This window comes from Rousettus aegyptiacus, unplaced genomic scaffold (assembly GCF_014176215.1).
Source record: "Rousettus aegyptiacus isolate mRouAeg1 unplaced genomic scaffold, mRouAeg1.p scaffold_m13_p_3, whole genome shotgun sequence".
Lineage (NCBI taxonomy): Eukaryota > Metazoa > Chordata > Mammalia > Chiroptera > Pteropodidae > Rousettus > Rousettus aegyptiacus.
The window spans coordinates 549,549-568,425 of NW_023416306.1; the positions used below are offsets into that span (position 1 = coordinate 549,549).

The following is an 18,877-nucleotide window of genomic DNA, read 5'->3' on the forward strand; positions in this document are numbered from 1 at the left end:
CTGTGCCCATGCTCAGAGGTGAGGGGGGTGGCCCTGGGCGGCACCTCCGCCCCGCAGCGCCCGTGGTCCAGGTTCACTCCCCACGGCCCCAGCTGCCCTCCCAGCCACCCCCCTGCCCAGAGAGTCCTCCCGGTGTCTGGTGCAGCCCCCTCCCGCCCAGGGCCAGCACGGTGGGTGCTGCAGTGGGAGGTGGGACACTGGCCTCCTCTCTGGGGTCTGGACACAGCAGGAGGGGTGAGTGGTGCGGCTGTCTGTTGGGTCTGGTTTCCCTGAGGGGCCAAGAGCCTGGGAAGGGACAAAGGGCAGGGCAGGAGGGGGGCAGAGCCTTGGGGATCTGGTCCTCTGTTCAGCTTGGAAAACTCTGACCCGTGAGAGCCTGCAAGTTCCCTTGGGTGCAGAGCTAGTGGCTGGCAGGGAAACCCAGTGGGTCCTGGGAGGTGACGATGGGTGACCAGATGCAGAACGCCTGCTCTGTGGCAGCCTGGAGCCAGGGCTGTTCACAGCCCAGACATGGAGCGTGAGCTTGTCTGTCCTGGGGAGTCCAGGCTGGGGAAGGAGGAGGGGCCACTGGGGTGTTTTCCTAGGGCATAGTCCAGTGTCTCTGGACATACACTCTCAATTAGTGCATACTGCCACACACACCCAGGCCACCAGGAAGCCGGAAGTGGGCATGCCTGCGTGCGGCCAGGGGGAACAGGAAGCAGTATTGCCATCAGGCCAAGCAGAATTTGGAACCATGCAGCTGGGGCACAGTGCTGGCTGAGGGACCCACGCCCAGGAAGGACAGCTCCCTAGGCCAGGCCTTGGGCTGGACACCAGGGGGTGGAGCTCCCCAGCAAAGGATGCGCTGTGTGTGCTGGAGTCGGGGGGCCGCACTGCGCAGAGGAGGGGCTCCCGAAAGAACAAAGGCAGCTGGTGGGCCTGGACCTTTACAAAGACAACCTTTATTAACACAGGTCTCCAGGGCTGTGAGGTGAGGGAGGGCCCCAGCCCCTCCCCCACTTGCCTGGCCTGGGCACCTGCTGGCAGAGGGACAACATGAGGGGACGCCCATGATGCTGAGGCTAGAAGCAGGGCCTTCCCACGGCCCAGGAGGTGTGGGAGCTTCAGAGGCTCCAGGTGGAGCTGACCCAGAGCCCGCCCTCCCTACTGCCTGCGTGAGCGCATGGCTGGGCTCCCCATCTGGGGGGCTGCACCCAGGGCTTTTCTTGTCATCCAGGGGCAGTGGAGGTTGGCCGCTGTCTCCCGTGGTTCCCCAGACAGTGAGAAAAGGCAGCTGCCGCCATGAAGAACAAAGAAGCTTTCAAGACAGACTTGCTGGGGGCCAAGCCGTTGATGGGCGCAATGGAGATAGGCCTCTCCCCACCCGGGGCCTCGTCAGCTGTCCTTGCCGCCACTGCTCTTCTGCTCTGAGGCGGTAGCCTTGGTCAGGTTCCCAGCTTCCCTCTTCAGGACACTAAGCAGAGTCTGTGAGCTCTCCAGGATCTGGGAACAGAGACATGGAATGGTGTCACCGTTCTCCCTGTGGGAATCCCCCACAGCCTGGCCCCCGTCACATGCCAAGCGGGGGCCAGGCCATCGGGGCAGCGGGACTGGGGCAGCCAAGAGGAAGCCCCTGGGGGGATGGGCGGACACGGCTGGCAGGGCCCGCTATCCCGGGAGTCTAGCCCAAAGCCCCTTCCTGGCACCCTGCAAAGCCAGGTTAGCTGCCACTCTGCCGCTCATGGTCTGGAACCAGCCACGCAGTGCTGAGTATGTTGTAAAGAACAGGCTCAGAGACACCCCAGGCCCCAGTGACAGCATTAGCATCATCCCCTGGTAGGCGTGGTCATGCCACAGTCCTGTCACTTCTGCCTGTGGGAGCTCCAGGCCAGAAGCCCTCCGCCTCGAGCCCCACCTTGAGGTAGGCGGCCTCTGTCTCTGCGATGGTCCGGTCGAATTCGTTTCGAGAGGCGATCTTGCGCGCCAGGTTCTCGTTGACTCGGGCCAGTTTCTCAGTCAGCTGCCTCACCTCGTTCTGCAGCCGCTGCTTCTCGTCCTCCTCCTGCTGGATCTGCCGGCACAGCTCCTCCCGCTTCTGGCACAGCTCCTCGATGCCTGGGGCGGGCAGGGCAGGGCTGGGGGGCCGGCGGGCTGCAGAGCGCCCCGCCGCCCACTCCGGATCCCACTGCTTTGTGGGACAGAAAGGTGGCGGAGGGCCCAGGTGCCGCCTGGGCCACCTGCCACCGGAGTCGGGCCAGAGTGCCGCACCTCAGGCGTCTCAGGGTTAAAGAAGGCAGCGCGGGAAACCAGCCTGTGCGGGGCCCGGGGCCAGCGCGTGCTCAGGCCACCTTCTGCTCACTCCACAGCGGCTGTGCACTCGGAGGTCCGAGCGGCCTCCGCGCCGGCCGGCCGGGCCACCCCGGCAGCGACAGCGCACCGGACTCGGCGGCCGCTCGGGCCCCGAGCTGCGACCCCCACGCCTCCCCGCCGCCCCGCCGGCCCCACCGCGCGGCCGCTCACACTTGACCAGCTCGTTGTTGTAGTTCTGCAGCGCGGCGCCCTGCTGGGTCATGGCCGCCGCCCGGGGTCCCCGCCACCCCAACCGCCGCTGCCGCGTCGCCGCCCGCGCCTGCGCACTGCCCCCGCCAGCGCGCCCGCCGATGGCGTCAGCGCCGCGCGCCTCTCGGTGGCGTCATCGCCGCGCGCCGCGCCGAGCGGCTCCGGAGCTGGCGGACGCGGATGGCGGCGGCGGCGGGGCCCCCCGGGCCCACGCAGCAGCTGCTGGCGGCCTGGAATACCGTGAGCACCGGGCTGGTGCCGCCGACCGCGCTGGGACTGGTGAGGCCCGCGCGGGGCTCCCGCGGCCCGGCGCCCTTCGTCGGGGCGTGCACCCTCCCATTCCTGCGGCTCCGTCCGTCGCCGCCTCAGTCCCGCCTCGCTCGGCCCCCGGCAGCCCTTCCCTCGTGCTGGCCCAGCGTCCATGCGCTCCGGATGAGGAGCAGCGGGGTTCCGCGGCCTCCCCTCCGGTCCGCCCCTGCCCCGCCCTCGCTCCCGCGCCGCGTGCCCTTTCCTCACGGTTTCCTGCACCCCAGGCGTCCTCCCGGACCAGCGGGGCCGTCCCGCCGAAGGAGGAGGAGCTGCGGGCGGCGGTGGAGGTTCTGAGGGGCCACGGCCTGCACTCCGTCCTGGAGGAGTGGTTCGTGGAGGTGCTGCAGAGCGACCTGCAGGCCAACATCTCCCTGGAGTTCTGGAATGCCATCTCCCAGCGCGAGAACTGTGCGGACGAGCCCCAGTGCCTCCTGCTGCTCCTCGATGCTTTCGGCCTCCTGGAGAGCCGCCTGGATCCCTACCTGCGTAGCCTGGAGCTCCTGGAGAAGTGGACTCGTCTGGGCTTGCTGATGGGCACTGGCGTCCAGGGGCTGCGAGAGAAGGTGCACACCACGGTGCGGGGGGTGCTGTTCTTCTCCACTCCCAGAGCCTTCCAGGAGATGGTCCAGCGGCTCTATGGCCGCTTCTTGAGAGTCTACATGCAGAGTAAGAGGAAAGGGGAAGGGGGCACAGATCCGGAACTGGAGGGGGACTTGGACAGCAGGTATGCCCGCCGCCGGTACTACCGGCTCCTGCAGAGCCCACTGTGTGCGGGATGTGGCAGTGACAAGCAGCAGTGCTGGTGCCGCCAAGCACTGGAGCAGTTCCACCAGCTCAGCCAGGTCCTGTGAGTACTCATGCCCACGGGCCATGCCCCTGTGCGTCCTGCGTCCCACCTGCTCCCCTGGGTCCAGCCGGCCTCAAGGAGAGCTCGTGAGCTGGCTGGGATCTCTACCTGTCCTGATAGCCATGGCATGACAGAGGGGTCCCCAGGATCCTTGTGCTGTGAATTCACACCTTTTATCCTGGACACCAGCTTGTCTGTCACTCACACCAGCCCAGGGTCTCGTGCTTTGCTCGCACTTAGATCCTTCGTGATTCCGCTTTCTGGGCCGTGCAGCATTCGCCTGTGCCTTCTGCAGCCTCCGGGGCGAGTGGCGTCCACCCCGGAATTGCAAAGGGTGGGCGTGCCGTTTCTGCTCTCTAGAATGAGTTGGAGGTTAGGCCAGCGTGCTGGGCAAGCAGACCTCCTTCCGGCTCCTAAGAAGGGGAGGATTCTGTTGTGTCGTCGTCGTTGGCAGAGCCAGGTCTTCCTGTGCTGGCTGTCCACCCTCCTCGGCCACTACGACAGTTTTGCCATTTCGAGCGCAGTGGCAGCAGTGCAGCTGTTAGGGAGAGAGTCTTGTAGCTGGACTTAGGGAGCAGTCCTGTTGCCGGCAGGGTCAGGGTGACCTGAATGGTCGGTCTCTCCTGGGACAGACGAGGCCCAGGAAGAGGGAGGCAGTGAGCACAGGGCCCCCGGGACCCCGCGAGCTTCGTTGGGGCCAGCTCCCTCCTTCAGCCAAGATGACAGTTACACAGAAACGTCCTCTTCTATCTTCTCCTGCGTTCCTTTGCCATTGCAGACCAGGGTTCGCACTGAAGGGTGGCAGCAGTGGCGTCTCTACGTACGTGGCTAGGGCGAAGCGGGGCACAGCCATCGTTTCAGAGCTGCCTCTAGGAGATGAGCCTTCGGCTCCTGAGAGCCACACGTGCTGCCACACAGTGAAGCCCAGTGTCCCAACCCAGGCAGAGAGGCCAGCTGGGGAGGGCGGACAGTGCCTTGCCATGCTCCATCCTCCCGGTACCTTTCCCTCGAGGCCCGGGGCGCAGTGTGCCCCTGCAGGGAGCCGCGGGGGGTCTGCGCTGGGTGGGGGTGGGGCGTGCTCCTCAGGCAGCTCTCCCCCAGACACAGGCTCAGTCTGCTGGAGCGAGTCAGTGCCGAGGCTGTGACCACCACCCTGCACCAGGTCACCCGGGAGAGGATGGAGGACCGCTGCCGGGGCGAGTATGAGCGCTCCTTCCTGCGTGAGTTCCACAAGGTGAGGACGGCCCCCTCTCGGGCCGTGTCCCCTGGGGACTGGGGAGCATGTTTCCGGCAGGCCTGACGTCCTGGCTTTACACGTGGCCAGAATGTGGAGGCGTGGGCGGAGCAAGATCTCAGCCGTGGCTCCAGATGCCTTGGTGCTGGGCGGAGGCCAGTCCTTAAGGGCTTCTTCCCTGGTGACAGCAAGAAATAGCCCGACACAGTCAGCGAGGTCTGTGCGGGATCACAGGGCTGGAGGCCGTGCCAAGGTCTGGCACGTCACATGAGGGGCCTCAGGGCACCCGCGCCGTCGGGGTGTGGTCCGGGCCTTGCTCTGGACTCCCCAGGGTCATGGATGAGCTGGGCCCAACCACGGGGCCGTCCACCCACTCGCACTTCCCCCTTGTCCTCCCCGTTTGCTAGCGTCTGCTTCCCGAGGGCGTAGACTAGCTGCTGTGGGGAGGATTCAAAGCGAGTGTCCCCACAGCAGTGCTCTGGAGTGGGCAGGGGCCCCGAGGCCGGGTTGGGGTGGCCGTGCACCTCCAGGCTGCAGGCTGTCCAGACGGTCTGGGGAGGGGATGTACGTGTCCATGAGCCCGTGTGGCTCTCTCTTAGTAGATTTAGGGGCACGTGCTCAGAAACGTTCTCCCTGTCCTCTGAGTTGTCGGCACGAGGACTCATCACTTGTGCAGTCTTCAGGGTGGGTGTGACTGTCTTTGGGGGGCGGTGGGGGGCGAGCATAGGCTCCGTGCCCTACGTCAGGCCTCTGTTGCACGTGGGAGGTTAACGGGGGGCATCGATGGAGGGCCTGGCACGCCCATTTGGGCCCGTCATCCTACGGACGCAGCTGTGCCTCTGGCCTCCGGAGCAGGTGGCCTCGGGACTCCCAGGCCCAGCCAATAGGGTGGTAGCGTGCACTCCCTCCCCCGCTCCATTCCGGGTGAGGCCGGAGCTCAGCGCTGCCCCCCACACCTGTGCTCTCCCGACAGTGGATCGAGAGAGTGGTCGGCTGGCTGGGCAAGGTGTTCCTGCAGGACGGCCCCGCCAGGCCCGCGTCCCCCGAGGCCAGCAGCACGCTGCGCCGCTGGCGCTGCCACGTGCAGAGGTTCTTCTACCGCGTGTACGCCAGCCTGCGCATCGAGGAGCTCTTCAGCATCATCCGAGGTGGCTGCCTACGACCCGCCTGCCGGGCCGTGCTGTCCCGAGTAGTGTCGGAATCAGCACAGCCGTGGGGGGTGCCTGCCCCTGCCCCCTCAGCTTCACGTCCCTCTCTGGACTGGCCCCTTGGGCGTTGCCGTCTGCCCGCCCTGTAGCGCGGTCGTGGTCAGACACATGGGCAGGGAGGGCGTCAGGGCAACGGCTGCTGCCAGCCGTGGGCTCCCTTGCACGCCCGGCCGTGCCCGTGTGAGGACGGCCTTCTCCCTGCAGACTTCCCGGACTCCCGGCCGGCCGTCGAGGACCTTAAGTACTGCCTGGAGAGGACTGACCAGAGGCAGCAGCTGCTGGTGTCCCTGAAGGCCGCCTTGGAGACGCGGCTCCTCCACCCAGGTCCGGTGGCCACACACCGTTCTCCCTGGGGGCCCAGACCCCGCCTGCCCGCAGATCCTGGGTGGAGCGGGTTGAGGGCTGAGAAGCGTGCTGTGGCCCCGGGGTTCGGGGGCCTCTGCCCCACCCTCTGCAGGGCCCTGGGGGAACTGACGGGCTTGGCCTGGGGGTGGGGTGCTGCACAGGCGCCTGGCAGACGCTGGCCGAGGGGAGGCTTGTTCTGGGGGAGGCCCGGAATGGGTGGAGGAGGGGCGGGGGAGCAGCTCCCTGCGGGTCACGCTGGTGTCCTGGGGAGTGAGGTCTGGGGAGTGGCTGCCTCCGTGACCCTGTGTTGTCCCGGGCGCGGCCGTCACTGCTGGCCTCCTCTCTCGGCCGTAGGTGTCAACACATGTGACATCATCACTCTCTACATCTCTGCCATCAAGGCACTGCGCGTACTGGACCCCTCCATGGTTATCCTGGAGGTGGCCTGTGAGCCCATTCGCCGCTACCTGAGGTGCGTGTCGCAGGCGGCTCCCCAGCCACTCGGCCACGGCGCTGGTCTCCTCGCTCTGCCCGTGCAGCCAAGCTCCCTGAGTCCTGGTGGGTTGCTCTGTCCCTCCTCCTAGGCAGAGCGGCCTGGCCCAGGACGGGCAACTTCCTCTCGCTGGTGCCGGGCTCTGTCCCTGCTGCTCATTGCCACCACACCCCCGCCCCCTCCCTGTCCTAGCACAGTGGCGCCCTCGCTCAGCTAGGCCTCAGCTGACCAGGCACTAGGCCAACAGGGTGGCACAGGGCCCTGTGTTCAGCGTCTCCTGCGTCAGGAGTGGAGGCTGCGTGGGAAAACAGGCTGGAGCCAGCACAGGGGCACAGCTGCCCTCAGTCCCCTGGGGGCGGTGGGGGCTGGGGGCCGGGGCTGCAGGGGCTCCTGGAGCTGCGCCGACTCGCACTGGCCTCCCCTCAGCCACCAGCAGCCAGGCCCTGGGTCCTTCTGGTCATTCCGGCTCCTGCCGCTCCCAGGAGGTGGTGTGGTCAGCTTCTCTTTCTTTTCCTTTTTTGAGGAAAAGCTTGACGGGCCTGTTTGGGGGCATGTGGCCAAGGCACTGGCTCCTGGGGGGGGGACCCTGGGGTCGTGAGGTCAGCCGGGCGGGCACTGAGACCCACATCGCAGGACTCGGGAGGACACGGTGCGGCAGATCGTGGCTGGGCTGACGGGGGACTCGGACGGGACGGGGGACTTGGCCGTCGAGCTGTCCAAGACAGACCCAGCGAGCCTGGAGACCGGCCAGGACAGCGAGGACGACTCCGGCGAGCCTGAGGACTGGGTCCCCGACCCCGTGGACGCCGACCCAGGTCTGTGCTGCCAGCCCTGCTGGGCTCTGCACTGGAGGGTCCAGCCGGCGGGCACTCTGGTCTCCCAGTGGTTGCCCCATGTGCCCTGGGGCTTGAGGGGGTCAGGGGTCAGAGGTCAGCATCACACCCTCCCACTTCCTAGAGTGCTTCAGCTGGCTAGGGTGGGCTGTCGTGTGCTGTCCCTCTGGGCCTGTAGGAGAGCAGCCTATGCACCCCCGACCCACTGGGCACCCAGCCCCAGGCCCCGTGGGCTCAGCGGGTGGCACAGGCGCCGCCTCTGTCCCCACGAGGTGCGGTGGCACTGTCCCCTGTGCCATGCAGGCAAGTCCAGCTCCAAGCGGCGCTCCTCAGACATCATCAGCCTGCTGGTCAGCATCTACGGCAGCAAGGACCTGTTCATCAACGAGTACCGCTCGCTGCTGGCCGACCGCCTGCTGCACCAGTTCAGCTTCAGCCCTGAGCGGTGAGGCTGTGCTCCAGGCCGTGGCGCCGCTCTCGGGGCCACCCTGTGGGCCCCAGGGCGCATCTGCCCGGCCGGGTCCCCCTCAGGCCAGACAGGAGCTGCCTTGTGCCCCCTGCTGCCGGGGGAGGCCCAGGAACGGTGGGGGGAAGCAGGTCACGGGACGCTGGGCCTCGGCTGGGACGGAGCTGGCCCAGGACCCTGACGGCTGGAACTGTGCTTCCTGCCGCCTGCCGGCCAGAGGGCGGCCCTACACGGGGGCTGCGGGCGCTCTGCCGCGGGGCCTGCCACTCACTCCTCCCCACAGGGAGATCCGCAACGTGGAGCTGCTGAAGCTGCGCTTCGGAGAGGCCCCGATGCACTTCTGCGAGGTCATGCTGAAGGTGGGCCCCGCAGCCCCGCCCCGCACGCCCCGCACGCCCTGCCCCGGCCATCACCTGAGCCCGGCTTCGCCTCCAGGATATGGCGGACTCCCGCCGCATCAACGCCAACATCCGCGAGGAGGACGAGAAGCGGCCCGCGGACGAGCAGCCGCCGTTTGGGGTCTACGCCGTCATCCTGTCCAGCGAGTTCTGGCCCCCCTTCAAGGACGAGAAGCTGGAGGTCCCCGAGGACATCAGGGAGGCCCTGGAGGTCTACTGCAAGAAGTACGAGAAGCTGAAGGTACTGCCACCTCCCTGCTCGGGCCGAGCCCCGCGGAGCCCGAGCAGCCGGGGGGTTCACATCTGCGGGCCCCTCCCGGTGGCCTGTGGGGGCTCCACACTGGGGCGGGGGGCCCACCTGCACGCCGCTTCCCCAGCACCTGCGCGTGTCCCTGTGCCACCTGGGCTGTTCTCGCGGCCCCGGCACTCTGGGCTTTCTCCTCCGCTGTCCACCCTCTGGCCTCCCAGAACCAGGGCCTGGGGCGTGGCATTTGCCCCAGGGAGTCAGGCTGCGTCTCCTCTGGGCACGTGCCCAGGAGCTGCCTCTGGGAAGTCTGCAGGTTGCTTTGGAGGCGTTTGACCTCTGTGACCCTACCCTGCCTTGCCTGGCTGACACTCCTGGAAGCTGTTTTCCTGAACTCAGGGTTCTGGAGACCAGGACTGTTCTGTGTACTGTCTGGTCCCTGGGGGTGTGGGGCTGGGCGAGGAGGAGAGGGCAGGAGGGGGTGACTGGCCGAGTTAGCCTGAGGGCCGAGTCAGGAGACGTTCAGGTGGCAGGGGTGGGTGGGTGGAGCCTGGGATGGGCAGGGCTTGGTGGCACAGGGGACGCTTCCTTCCAGGTGACTGGTTAGCAGAGACTTGGCAGGAGAAAGGAAGGAGTCGGGACACCTGCCTCAGGTTTCTGGGGACAGGCAAAGAAGTGGGTTCTGGGGCTGATGAGTGGGTTGCGAGGCCTGCGAGGCCATGGTGTAGCCCAGCAAGCAGTTGGCCTCAGGGGACGCCGGGCACCCAAGCTGAGGACGAGTACAGCAGGTGTCTGGAGTGTAGACCCCGAGCCCTGGGAGCACCTGGGACTGCCCAGACACGGGGGGCAGCCAGGGCTCCCGGAACCTCCTCATGCAGCCCCAGGTGGGGGCAGGTGTAGGCAGGCGGGGCTGGGGTGGGGACCGAGCAGGAGGGGTGGCGGCTCCCCCAGGGCTCTGCCTGCATTGCCGCTGCGGGCCAGGAGCCTAGCTCCTGAGGGATGAGGGCTCGGCGGTGGCCAGCCAGTCCTCAGAGGGGCTTTCTTTCCAGAGGTGGTGGGGCGGGGCCCTGGAGGCCAGGAGGGGCTGTGTCCGGGGCTGCCCCGCGAGGGGCAGTGCACCGTCTGTGTGGCCCCCGCTGGGCTGCTGGCTGCCGCATGCTTCCTGCTAGTGCCGGGCCGCACCTCGCACCCGCCCCTTCCTGGTCGAGGGCATCTGCGTCTTTGTGCTGGGCGCCTTGCCCCATCCCTCCTGGCTGCCCCAGAGATGCGTGGCCTTCCTCGCCGCTCAGGCCCTGTGTGCCCGATGTTAAGGCCGCGTGCTGGGGCACTGATTCTGAACTCCCACTGGACACTGGAGTGGCTGGGGCGGGCCCCAAGGCTGCGTCGAGGGGACAGGCCTGTGGCCACAGTGCCCCTGACGCCCACCAACTGAGTTCCTGGCCCCAGGACTGCCGGGCATGGGTGGGTGGCCTCGCGGCCCATGCTGCCCTGGCCTGTGCTGTCTGCGCTGGGCCCTGCCCCCGCCCTGCTGCGGTAGGGTGCCGGCCGTGGAGGCTGTGGCCTGGGAGCCGGAGAGCCAGGCTGCAGCTCTGCTGCTCGCCGCCTCAGTGCCCACTTTGTTTCTGCAAATGGGGTTCCGTGCTGCCTCCCCCTTAGGAGATGAGAGGGCAGAAGGACCAGCAGCACTTGGCCCAGAGTGGCTGTGAGGAGTGCCCCAGAGGAGGGCTTAAAATCAGCGTTTATTGTCTCAGCTGCAAGTCCAAAATCCGAGGTATCGTGGGGCTAGGCTCCAGGGGAAGGTCCTTCCTGGCTCCCAGAGATTCTCGGGGCTCCCAGGCATCCTGGGCTGGCAGGTGCGTCCTTCCAGCCTCTGCCATCGCGTGGCTTCTGCATCTCTGTCCCAACGTCCCTCCTGCAAGGACGCCAGCCATGTTGGCTTAGGAGCCCACTCTGCTCTGGTGTGATCTCTTAACTACATCTAAAGACGTGACTTCCGAATGTGGCCACCTCCTGCGGTGTTGGGCGTGAAGGTGTAACGTCTCTTGGGAGATCGCAATTCAGCCCATAAGAGTCCACCTTCTGGACCCCCAGAACTCACGTCCTTCCCACATGCAAAACACGTTCAGTCGATTCCAACATTCCCAAACGTCATAACCCTTCCGGCATCAACTCTGAGTTCAAAATCCACTAAATATCAACTCAGAAGTCTCAAATCTCCAAAAAAAAAAAAAAAGTCCCAAACCTCAGCATCTAAAGAGCATTGAGTCAGGCAAGGGTGCGACGTGGGTCTGATTCATTCTGGGGCACGAGTCTTTCAGCCGTGAGCCTGTGGGACCAGACACTAGTTGCCTTTCGAGCAGATAGCTCTGGGAAGGGTATTGGGCAGGTACCCCATCCCCAAAAAGGAGCAGCAGAAGGAAGGGCCTCAGGCCAAGCTGAGCCCCCAGCAGGAAGCCCCACTCGGTCTTGGGGCCTGAGGAGGACCTCGCCTGGTGCTGCTTTCTCGGCCCGCTCAGGGGGCCGGACGTGTGGGCCAGGGCTCCATGCCGAGGTCCTGCCTGCGGACACCCACTCCCACGTGGCTGTCCCCCCTGCAGCCAGGCCGGCAGCGCGTCCACTAGTAAAAAATTCTCAAAAACCGTGTCGGCCTTCACACACAGCGTCCAGGCCACGAGGCACAGGCCGTCCCGTCCACTCTGGACGAGCCTTCTCTGGGCTAGCCTCTCACAGAGTGGCTGCCCCCGCTGTCACCTAGCTCGTCTCCTTGGCTGTACTCGGCTCTGTCTAAAGCTCAGAGAACTGTCCAGATTACCCAGTGCTGGGCCCTTGCTGCAGGAGAAAGGTCGCAGCTCCTCCTCTGCTCGGAAATCTCAGCTAAACATCCAGGGTGATCGCTCGTGGGCTCTGCTTGTCACCCGACGGAACGCGGCTCATCGGGGCCTCGGCCACCCTGTCACAAGGACTGCCTTTCATCCACGCTCCTCGTTTCCTGCGCATGCAGCCCAAAGCCCCCGCCTCTGTTTGTCCCCCAGCTCTGCGGCCCCTCCCACCTTTCAGGTGTCATAGCAGCACCCCTTCCCGGAACCAGAGTCTGCTTCCTGTGACTGCGTAACAGCACCGCAGACCAGGGGCTTCTCAGTCCTGGAGGCCGTCGGCAGGGCCCTGACCCCTCTGCGGGCTGGAGGGGGCCTTCCTGCCGCCGGCGTCGGTGCCGGGCCCCCCAGCGCTGCTCGTGGCCATGTCACCCCAGTCCCTGCCCCCACCTTCACGGGGCTTCCCCCCTTCTGAGGAAACCAGTCGCACCGCATCAGGGCCCGCTCTCCTCCAGGCCGACCTCGTGGCCAGTTCTGCCTGCACTGGCCACTTCCGGGTCAGGTCACGCTTGGAGGTTCTGAGGCTGAAGACGTGGACATTTTTTCCTCACTGTCAGGGCCTCACTGTCCTGTCGTGGCCATGGGTGGGAACCGGAGTCCCCTGTCCTCGCCCTGCTGCTGCCCACCCACAGCAGCACCGGGGGAGCATGTCAGGGGGCTCTGCCCGCACCGCGTGCCAGGTAGTGGAGCCACATTCGGCTGGCCCGCTCGCTGGGTGGCCTGTGCTGACCCTAGCCCTCCCCAGGCCATGCGGACCCTCAGCTGGAAGCACACCCTGGGCCTGGTGACCATGGACGTGGAGCTCGCTGACCGCACCCTGTCCGTGGCGGTGACGCCAGTGCAAGCCGTGGTCTTGCTGTACTTCCAGGACCAAGGTGAGCCCAGTGGCCCCGGCCACACTCCCGGGCCAGGCAGCATGGGGCCACCCCTCCCGGCCCCTTCCCCACGGGGCCTGGCCGGCCGCCGAGGCAGAGGGAGGCGCAGCCTGGTCCAGCTGGCCCAGTGTGCGCGCCGCCCCCGCAGCCAGCTGGACCCTGGAGGAGCTGAGCAAGGTGGTGAAGATGCCGGCGGCGCTGCTGCGGCGGCGCATGTCCGTGTGGCTGCAGCAGGGCGTGCTGCGGGAGGAGCCGGCCGGCACCTTCTCCGTGGTGGAGGAGGAGCGGCCCCAGGACCGCGACAGCATGGTCCTCATCGACAGCGACGACGAGAGCGACTCGGGCATGGCCTCCCAGGCCGACCAGAAGGAGGAGGAGCTGCTGGTGCGCCCGCGGGGGCCTGTGGGGCTGGGGGCGGCGGCAGAGGCGCCCAGCTGACCCTGCCACTGTGCCCCCAGCTCTTCTGGACGTACATCCAGGCCATGCTGACCAACCTGGAGAGCCTGTCGCTGGAGCGCATCTATAGCATGCTGCGCATGTTCGTGGTGACCGGCCCCGCGCTGGCCGAGATCGACCTGCAGGAGCTGCAGGGCTTCCTGCAGAAGAAGGTGCGCGACCAGCAGCTCATCTACGCGGCCGGCGTCTACCGCCTGCCCAGGAACTGCAGCTGACGCTGCGGGCCCCTCCCGGGCCCGCCCCCCACGCCCCTGCTCCCCCCTCCACCCCTGCTGGCCCCCCACGTCCCTGCTCCCCCCTCCACCCCTGCTGGCCCCCCACGCCCCTGCTCCCCCCTCCACCCCTGCTGGCCCCCCACGTCCCTGCTCCCCCCTCCACCCCTGCTGGCCCCCCACGCCCCTGCTCCCCCCCTCCACCCCTGTTGGCCCCCCACACCCCTGCTCCCCACCTCCACCGTGCCAGCCCCCCAGCCCCATGCCCCTGCCCCCCTCCCAGAGTGCAGAATAAAACGGACAGTTCTTCATCTTGGCCCTGCCCCGTCGGCTTTGTGGGCCCCTCATGGTCACGTGGTCCAGGTTCCCCCTCCAGACCAGCCTCTTGTCCGCCTGGCAGGGCCTGGCCCCTGGGAGCAGGCGAGGGGAGCTGCAGCAGAGGCCGGGCCCAGCCCTGAGCGAGTTCTGGCGCTTGGGTGTCCCTGAGCCTCACAGCTCAGGCGGAGTGAGCCCCAGGGGTGGGCTCTCCTCAAGCTCCAGCCCCACTCCACTGGCCCTCAGGAAGAACTCTTGGGTCACCTCATATGCCCGACCTGAGGGCCAGCCCCAAGTGCTGGGCCGGGAGCCCCAGAGCTGCTGCGAGATGGGGTTCCCTCAGAACGTGAGGCGCACAGGCAGCCAGCACCCTGCTGAGCCAGGAACTTCCTGCGTCCCCAGCAGCGGGGGCTGCCTGGGACTCGCCTTCATGGCAGGAGGTGGGCACTTGTCCGCCTGTCCCTCACACAGGTTGGGTGGCCACAGTGCTTGGGGCTTATTACAAGGTTTGCTCTCAGGTGGGCCACTTACCTTACCGCATCAGAAGTTTGGCCAGGCACACCTGGGGCTCGGAGCTCGGCGCGGCTCCTCGCCTACCCGGGCCCCAGGCCTTAGAGCTGCGCGGGCATCAGGCAGGAGCCACTGGAGCCTGGTGGCGCTGTCCCCACAGGCAACAAAGGCCTTGCGGAGGGAGCGCCTCCACTGTCCAGGCCTGGAGCCCTGCCCACGGCCCCGCGCCCTGAGGTCCCTGCAGGCGGCACCCCCCCCTCAGCCGGCTGGTTCTGGCGGGGCCCTGAGCGGCAGCCCTTTCCCACTGCTGAGCAGGCTGTTCTTGCCCTGGGCTGGAAGGAGGGGGGCGTGGGAATGAGGCGCAGCTGTGCAGCTTTGGAGGTTCGGGAGGTCTGACAAGCTGACAGCCCTGCCCCTTGGTCCCATGGCTGCTGTGGCCCGGGCTAAGGGCTTTCCCGCCGTCCTCCAGGCTCCGGTGGGGCCCCAGAGGCTCTGACACTGACACCAGCTATTCCTTCCGGGCTGGGGCGCTGCCTGGCACCAGGCCGGGTACACCTGTGTCATCCTAACCAGGATGCAAACCTGCTGGACTGGCCTGGCAGGATGTCAGCGGAGTTTGTGGACGGGTGCGGATAAGCCAGTGTTGGGTCACAGCGTCACTCAGCAGTGCAGAGATGTGTCAGGGTCTGCCGGCGGGTCCTGTGTCAGGAGTCAGGGAGGTCCCCAGTGATCAGAGGCCAGCTGGGACCCAGCAGTGCGCTTCCTCAGCCCAGTGGGGTCAGCCAAGGGGGGGGGGCCCTTCTGCCGTTAGGGTGGTTGGTGGAGGGGGCAGCGCAGGACAGGAGGAGGCGGAGGCTAACCCCGCCCCGCTCTGCCGCCCTCCGCGACCTCTGGCAGTGTTAGCCTGGTCTGCCAGGGGCCGTCTGCGCAGGGCATGGTCCTCCAGGCAGCAGGCGGCAGGCGGGGCCTGCGGTGGCAGTGGGCTCTGTAATGACATATTTAAGCCAAAACCTCAATGCTGCCTGCAGCCATTTCTGAGCCACTTCCTCTTAGAGGACAGTGTTCTGGCAAGGCTGTGGCCTGTGGGCAGTACCTCCACCTCTCGGGGGTGATCTGGGCCCTCCGCATCTGGCATTGCTGGGGGATGGGCAGGACTCCCTAAAAATAGTGTGAGGGTGGCAGGTGCCTTGGAGAGAGGGTAACAGGGGTCAGCTGGATTCCAGGCCTCACTCTTATCCTGGGAGAGAAACTGAGGCCTGGGGCTGCCCACTGTGGAGCTCCCTGGGTTTCCTCTGCCTGAGGGCCCAGGTGCGGGCCCCACCCTTCCCTCCTCCCCGTGAAGCACCATCCCCCAAGGCCACGCACCTCCACTGCCACTGCCTCTGCCTCAGATCCGGCCGGGACACCGCGGGGTGCTCCCAGGCCCCGTGCGCCCTGCCTGCCCCACTCCAGGGCCGCCTGCCCAGGGCTCCTTGAGTCCTGACGCCCAAGGGTGCGTGAAGCTCCAGCTGAGGCCCTGCCCCCACCCTCTCTGCCTCACAGCCCTACTGTGAGGTCAGCGGCTTCTGGCGAGTTCCGTCCAGAGGTGTGTGGTGGGGCTGGGGCTGGACATGGCCCCCTGTCCCCAGCCTGACTCCCGCCTGGTCGGCAGTCCCCTTGGCCTGATATGTTTGTCCCTTTTGCTCATCCCTGCTGCAGGTGCCTCCTCCTGTCCCCACACCCTAACCCCAGCCAGGGCCGCCCCCCGCCCCTGCCCAGCTGGGCCAGGTGCCCCGTGTCCTGGCGGCCACCGGGGTTGGGTGGCCCTGGGGGTCCCCGGGTGATGACGGCCCCTTGGCCGCACGGGCCCTGTTTCTGCAGCTGGAACCTCCTGCGAGTGCAGCCTTGGCCTCAGCCGCGAGGCGCTCATCGCCCTGCTGGTGGTGCTGGCGGGCATCAGCGCCAGCTGCTTCTTCGCCCTTGTCATTGTGGCGGTTGGTGTCATTCGAGCCAAGGGGTGCGTGAGCCCCAGGGCCGGGATGGGTCAGTGAGGGCCGAAGGGCCATGCTGCTCGCCCTGGGCCCTCGGTCTGGACAGAACAGGGGCCTCTGCACCCCGTGGGGAATGTCATCAAGGGCTTGGGCATGGCGTTCCCAGACTGGGCTGGGGAGAGGTGTGAGGGGTGCTTCTGGAATCCTGTTGCTTTGGGATTCACACTGGCCTTTGTCCCCCCAGTGAAACATACCTCGGACACATGGACAGCAGGTGAGTGACCCTAGGGGAGGACCCCAAGGCCTCCTGCGCCCCTGCTCCCTGGCCCTGGGAGATACGGTGCATCAGGAGCACCGACTGGAGGGCCTGGCCGCCCCGGGTGGCCTTGTGAGCCCGTGCAGTTGGTCACCCACAGCCAACCCGACTCGGCCCCTGTCGTGCAGATTGGTGGGGCACTTTGGGGTCCAGGAAGATCGCGTGGATCTGCAAACAGTGCACGTAGAGTCCCACCTCATGGACCCCGACCTGGAGGTCTCCACGATGCCGCCCCTGGAGGATCAGGGCCTCATGACCATCCCCATGGACATGATGGATCCAACCCTGAATCTAGAGGAGCCGCCCCGCCCTCCCCCACCTGACTAGGGCTGCAGGCAGCCGGGGGAAGGGAAATTAAACAGTATTTGGTGCCTCTGCGCTGTCCCCCTCCCAGAGCCCCCGGGCAGCTGCCTCACGGGGTGGGAGAGGGGTCTGCGAGCACCTGCATCCTCTTCTTTCTCTCCTGTGGGGGATGTGCAGGCGCCTGCTGTATCCCCTGCAGGGCCGGAGCCACACCCTGCTCTTGCCACTTCCTCTTGCAGTGGCCTTGGCCCAGCTCTCTGCCTTTGTCTCTGTCCTGCTTTGTCCCATGAAGCTGGACCCCTACTCGCCTCACCCCCGCCCTCGGAAATGCCAGGACAGGACCTGCGACTCTGGCCTCGCAGGAAGGAGCGGCATTTGACACGAGGGCTGGCGCTGGTGCCCCTTGCGCCACCGACACTGTCCTTGAGGTTCCAGAAGAGTCCTTGGGGGGGGGGAGGGGCAGACAGGACTGCGCCTCCCTCCTCAGGTGCGCAGTCCCGCCCTGCACGGCTTACTCATTCCTGCCCCCACCAATCATGCACCATGGGGGGGGGGCACATCCCTAGATCAGGGGATGGGAGCACCACGTACGTGCACTGGGGTCACCTCTCTGAGCCTGGGACTAGCCAAGACTGGGTGAGGAGCAGGTGCACTGGGTCCCACTCCATGCATTGTATGTGGGTGGCATGTGTGGTCCAGCTGCTCAGGCCTTGGGGGGGCTCGGGATAGTGGACTACTCAAGGGGCAGGGACCCGGAGCTCCAGGACAGGTGGCTGGCAGTACTGGGCGCTGGCTATATGCCCAGCCCCCGCCCTAGGCGGGACCAGCCGTGGGACAGGAACTGCTGGTGCTCGGGCAGAGTTAATACTTGTGCCAGCGCCGAGAGACGGACAGGCTCCAGGGACACACGGGCAGCAGGTCTCCCACCGGGTTCCACAGCTGCCCCCATGCTGAGTCTCTCCTTTCTCTTGCGGCGGCTGTGGCCGCTGTTGCTGCTGCTGCTGTCGTCGTGGCCAGTCTGGGCTCAAGAGCCCGCCACGGCCACCCCTACGGACGGCCCGGACTGCCCGGAGGCGTGCGCGTGCGCGCCGGGCGGCCAAGCCAACTGCTCGGGGCGCGCGCTGCCCGCGGTGCCGGCGGGCCTGAGCCGGCGCGTGCGCGCGCTGCAGCTGGACCACAACCGCGTGCGCGCGCTGCCGCCCGGAGCCTTCGTGGGCGCTGGCGCACTGCAGCGCCTGGACCTGCGCGAGAACGGGCTGCGCTGGGTGCACCCGCGGGCCTTCTGGGGTCTGGGCGCGCTGCAGCAGCTCGACCTCAGCGCCAACCAGCTGGAGACGCTGGCACCTGGCACCTTCGCCTCGCTGCGCGTGCTGCGTGCCCTCTCGCTAGCCGACAACCGGCTCGCGTGCCTGGAGCCCGCGACTCTGGGCGCGCTCCCGCTGCTGCGTGCGCTCAGCCTGCAGGACAACGAGCTGTCGGCGCTCAAGCCCGGGCTGCTGGCGGGTCTGCCGGCTCTCGACGCGCTGCGCCTGCGCGGCAACCCCTGGGTCTGCGGCTGCGCGCTGCGCCCGCTCTGCGCCTGGCTGCGCCGGCACCCGCGGCCCGCGCCAGGTGAGCCTGCGGGGCGTGAGCGGGCCGGGGCGGCCCCCGCCGCCGCCCCGCTGCCGCTTGACGCCGCGCCCGTGTCCCGCAGAGGCCGAGACGTTGCTGTGCGTGTCGCCAGGGCGCCTGACGCTCAGCCCCTTGACCGCCTTACCTGACACCGCCTTCAGCCACTGTGGGCTGCCGCTCACTCCATGGGACCTGGCCGTGGTCTACGCGGTCGGGCCCGTCTGCTTCCTGGCCAGCATGGCCGCCTGCCTGGCACTGGGCTCCGTGCTCACCGCCTGCCGCGCGCGCCGCCGCCGCGCCGCCGCCCGCCGCCGCCCGCGGAGACCTCTGAACTCCAGCCCGAGCCCGGCCTCGCCTGCGAACCCTGGGAGCCCCGCTGCCACCGCCCAAGTCTGAGCGGGCCGCGCGGCCGCCCTCGCATCTGCCCCCAATCCCCTGCCCTCCTCCGCACTCCCTACAGGCGTCAACAAGTGACCCAGACCGAAATTTTCACGACATTTCTTTTAAACATCACCACT

The 18,877-nt window shown here is 67.2% G+C and overlaps 4 protein-coding genes across 4 annotated transcripts; 3 read left to right on the forward strand and 1 right to left on the reverse strand.

Annotated features, from left to right (window-relative positions):
* Window positions 1–924: 924 nt before the first annotated feature.
* On the reverse strand, window positions 925–2,620 carry SSNA1 (SS nuclear autoantigen 1). The gene is made up of 3 exons (XM_016130978.2): window positions 2,503–2,620; window positions 1,898–2,097; window positions 925–1,485 (listed from the first exon to the last, which is right to left on the reverse strand). Exons 1-3 carry the CDS (start codon window positions 2,552–2,554, stop codon window positions 1,378–1,380), a joined length of 360 nt encoding a protein of 119 aa, XP_015986464.2. The 5' UTR covers window positions 2,555–2,620; the 3' UTR covers window positions 925–1,377.
* A 66-nt stretch (window positions 2,621–2,686) lies between these two features.
* On the forward strand, window positions 2,687–13,410 carry ANAPC2 (anaphase promoting complex subunit 2). The gene is made up of 13 exons (XM_016130979.2): window positions 2,687–2,820; window positions 3,075–3,697; window positions 4,799–4,931; window positions 5,905–6,079; window positions 6,344–6,463; window positions 6,839–6,956; window positions 7,611–7,792; window positions 8,114–8,255; window positions 8,560–8,635; window positions 8,712–8,915; window positions 12,537–12,666; window positions 12,815–13,050; window positions 13,125–13,410. Exons 1-13 carry the CDS (start codon window positions 2,722–2,724, stop codon window positions 13,335–13,337), a joined length of 2,451 nt encoding a protein of 816 aa, XP_015986465.1. The 5' UTR covers window positions 2,687–2,721; the 3' UTR covers window positions 13,338–13,410.
* A 2,305-nt stretch (window positions 13,411–15,715) lies between these two features.
* TMEM210 (transmembrane protein 210) lies at window positions 15,716–16,772 on the forward strand. The gene is made up of 3 exons (XM_016130960.2): window positions 15,716–15,857; window positions 16,020–16,185; window positions 16,574–16,772. Exons 1-3 carry the CDS (start codon window positions 15,770–15,772, stop codon window positions 16,770–16,772), a joined length of 453 nt encoding a protein of 150 aa, XP_015986446.1. The 5' UTR covers window positions 15,716–15,769.
* Window positions 16,773–17,587: 815 nt separating this feature from the next.
* LRRC26 (leucine rich repeat containing 26) lies at window positions 17,588–18,845 on the forward strand. The gene is made up of 2 exons (XM_016130931.2): window positions 17,588–18,359; window positions 18,442–18,845. The coding sequence occupies exons 1-2, from the start codon at window positions 17,696–17,698 to the stop codon at window positions 18,753–18,755; spliced, it is 978 nt and encodes a 325-aa protein (XP_015986417.2). The 5' UTR covers window positions 17,588–17,695; the 3' UTR covers window positions 18,756–18,845.
* Window positions 18,846–18,877: the final 32 nt, after the last annotated feature.

Bases quoted from the DNA above. Each gene is read 5' to 3' on its own strand.
- SSNA1 (XM_016130978.2), bottom strand. From the start codon at position 2,554: ATGACCCAGCAGGGCGCCGCGCTGCAGAACTACAACAACGAGCTGGTC. The intron at 2,098-2,502 runs GTGAGCGGCCGC...TGCCCGCCCCAG, and splicing joins CAACAACGAGCTGGTCAAGT to GCATCGAGGAGCTGTGCCAG. The intron at 1,486-1,897 runs GTGGGGCTCGAG...CTCTGTTCCCAG, and splicing joins CAGAGGCCGCCTACCTCAAG to ATCCTGGAGAGCTCACAGAC.
- ANAPC2 (XM_016130979.2), top strand. From the start codon at position 2,722: ATGGCGGCGGCGGCGGGGCCCCCCGGGCCCACGCAGCAGCTGCTGGCG. The intron at 3,698-4,798 runs GTGAGTACTCAT...GCTCTCCCCCAG, and splicing joins CACCAGCTCAGCCAGGTCCT to ACACAGGCTCAGTCTGCTGG. The intron at 12,667-12,814 runs GTGAGCCCAGTG...CCGCCCCCGCAG, and splicing joins GCTGTACTTCCAGGACCAAG to CCAGCTGGACCCTGGAGGAG.
- TMEM210 (XM_016130960.2), top strand. From the start codon at position 15,770: ATGGCCCCCTGTCCCCAGCCTGACTCCCGCCTGGTCGGCAGTCCCCTT. The intron at 15,858-16,019 runs GTGCCTCCTCCT...CTGTTTCTGCAG, and splicing joins TTTGCTCATCCCTGCTGCAG to CTGGAACCTCCTGCGAGTGC. The intron at 16,186-16,573 runs GTGAGGGCCGAA...CCTGTCGTGCAG, and splicing joins CCCAGGGCCGGGATGGGTCA to ATTGGTGGGGCACTTTGGGG.
- LRRC26 (XM_016130931.2), top strand. From the start codon at position 17,696: ATGCTGAGTCTCTCCTTTCTCTTGCGGCGGCTGTGGCCGCTGTTGCTG. The intron at 18,360-18,441 runs GTGAGCCTGCGG...CGTGTCCCGCAG, and splicing joins GCACCCGCGGCCCGCGCCAG to AGGCCGAGACGTTGCTGTGC.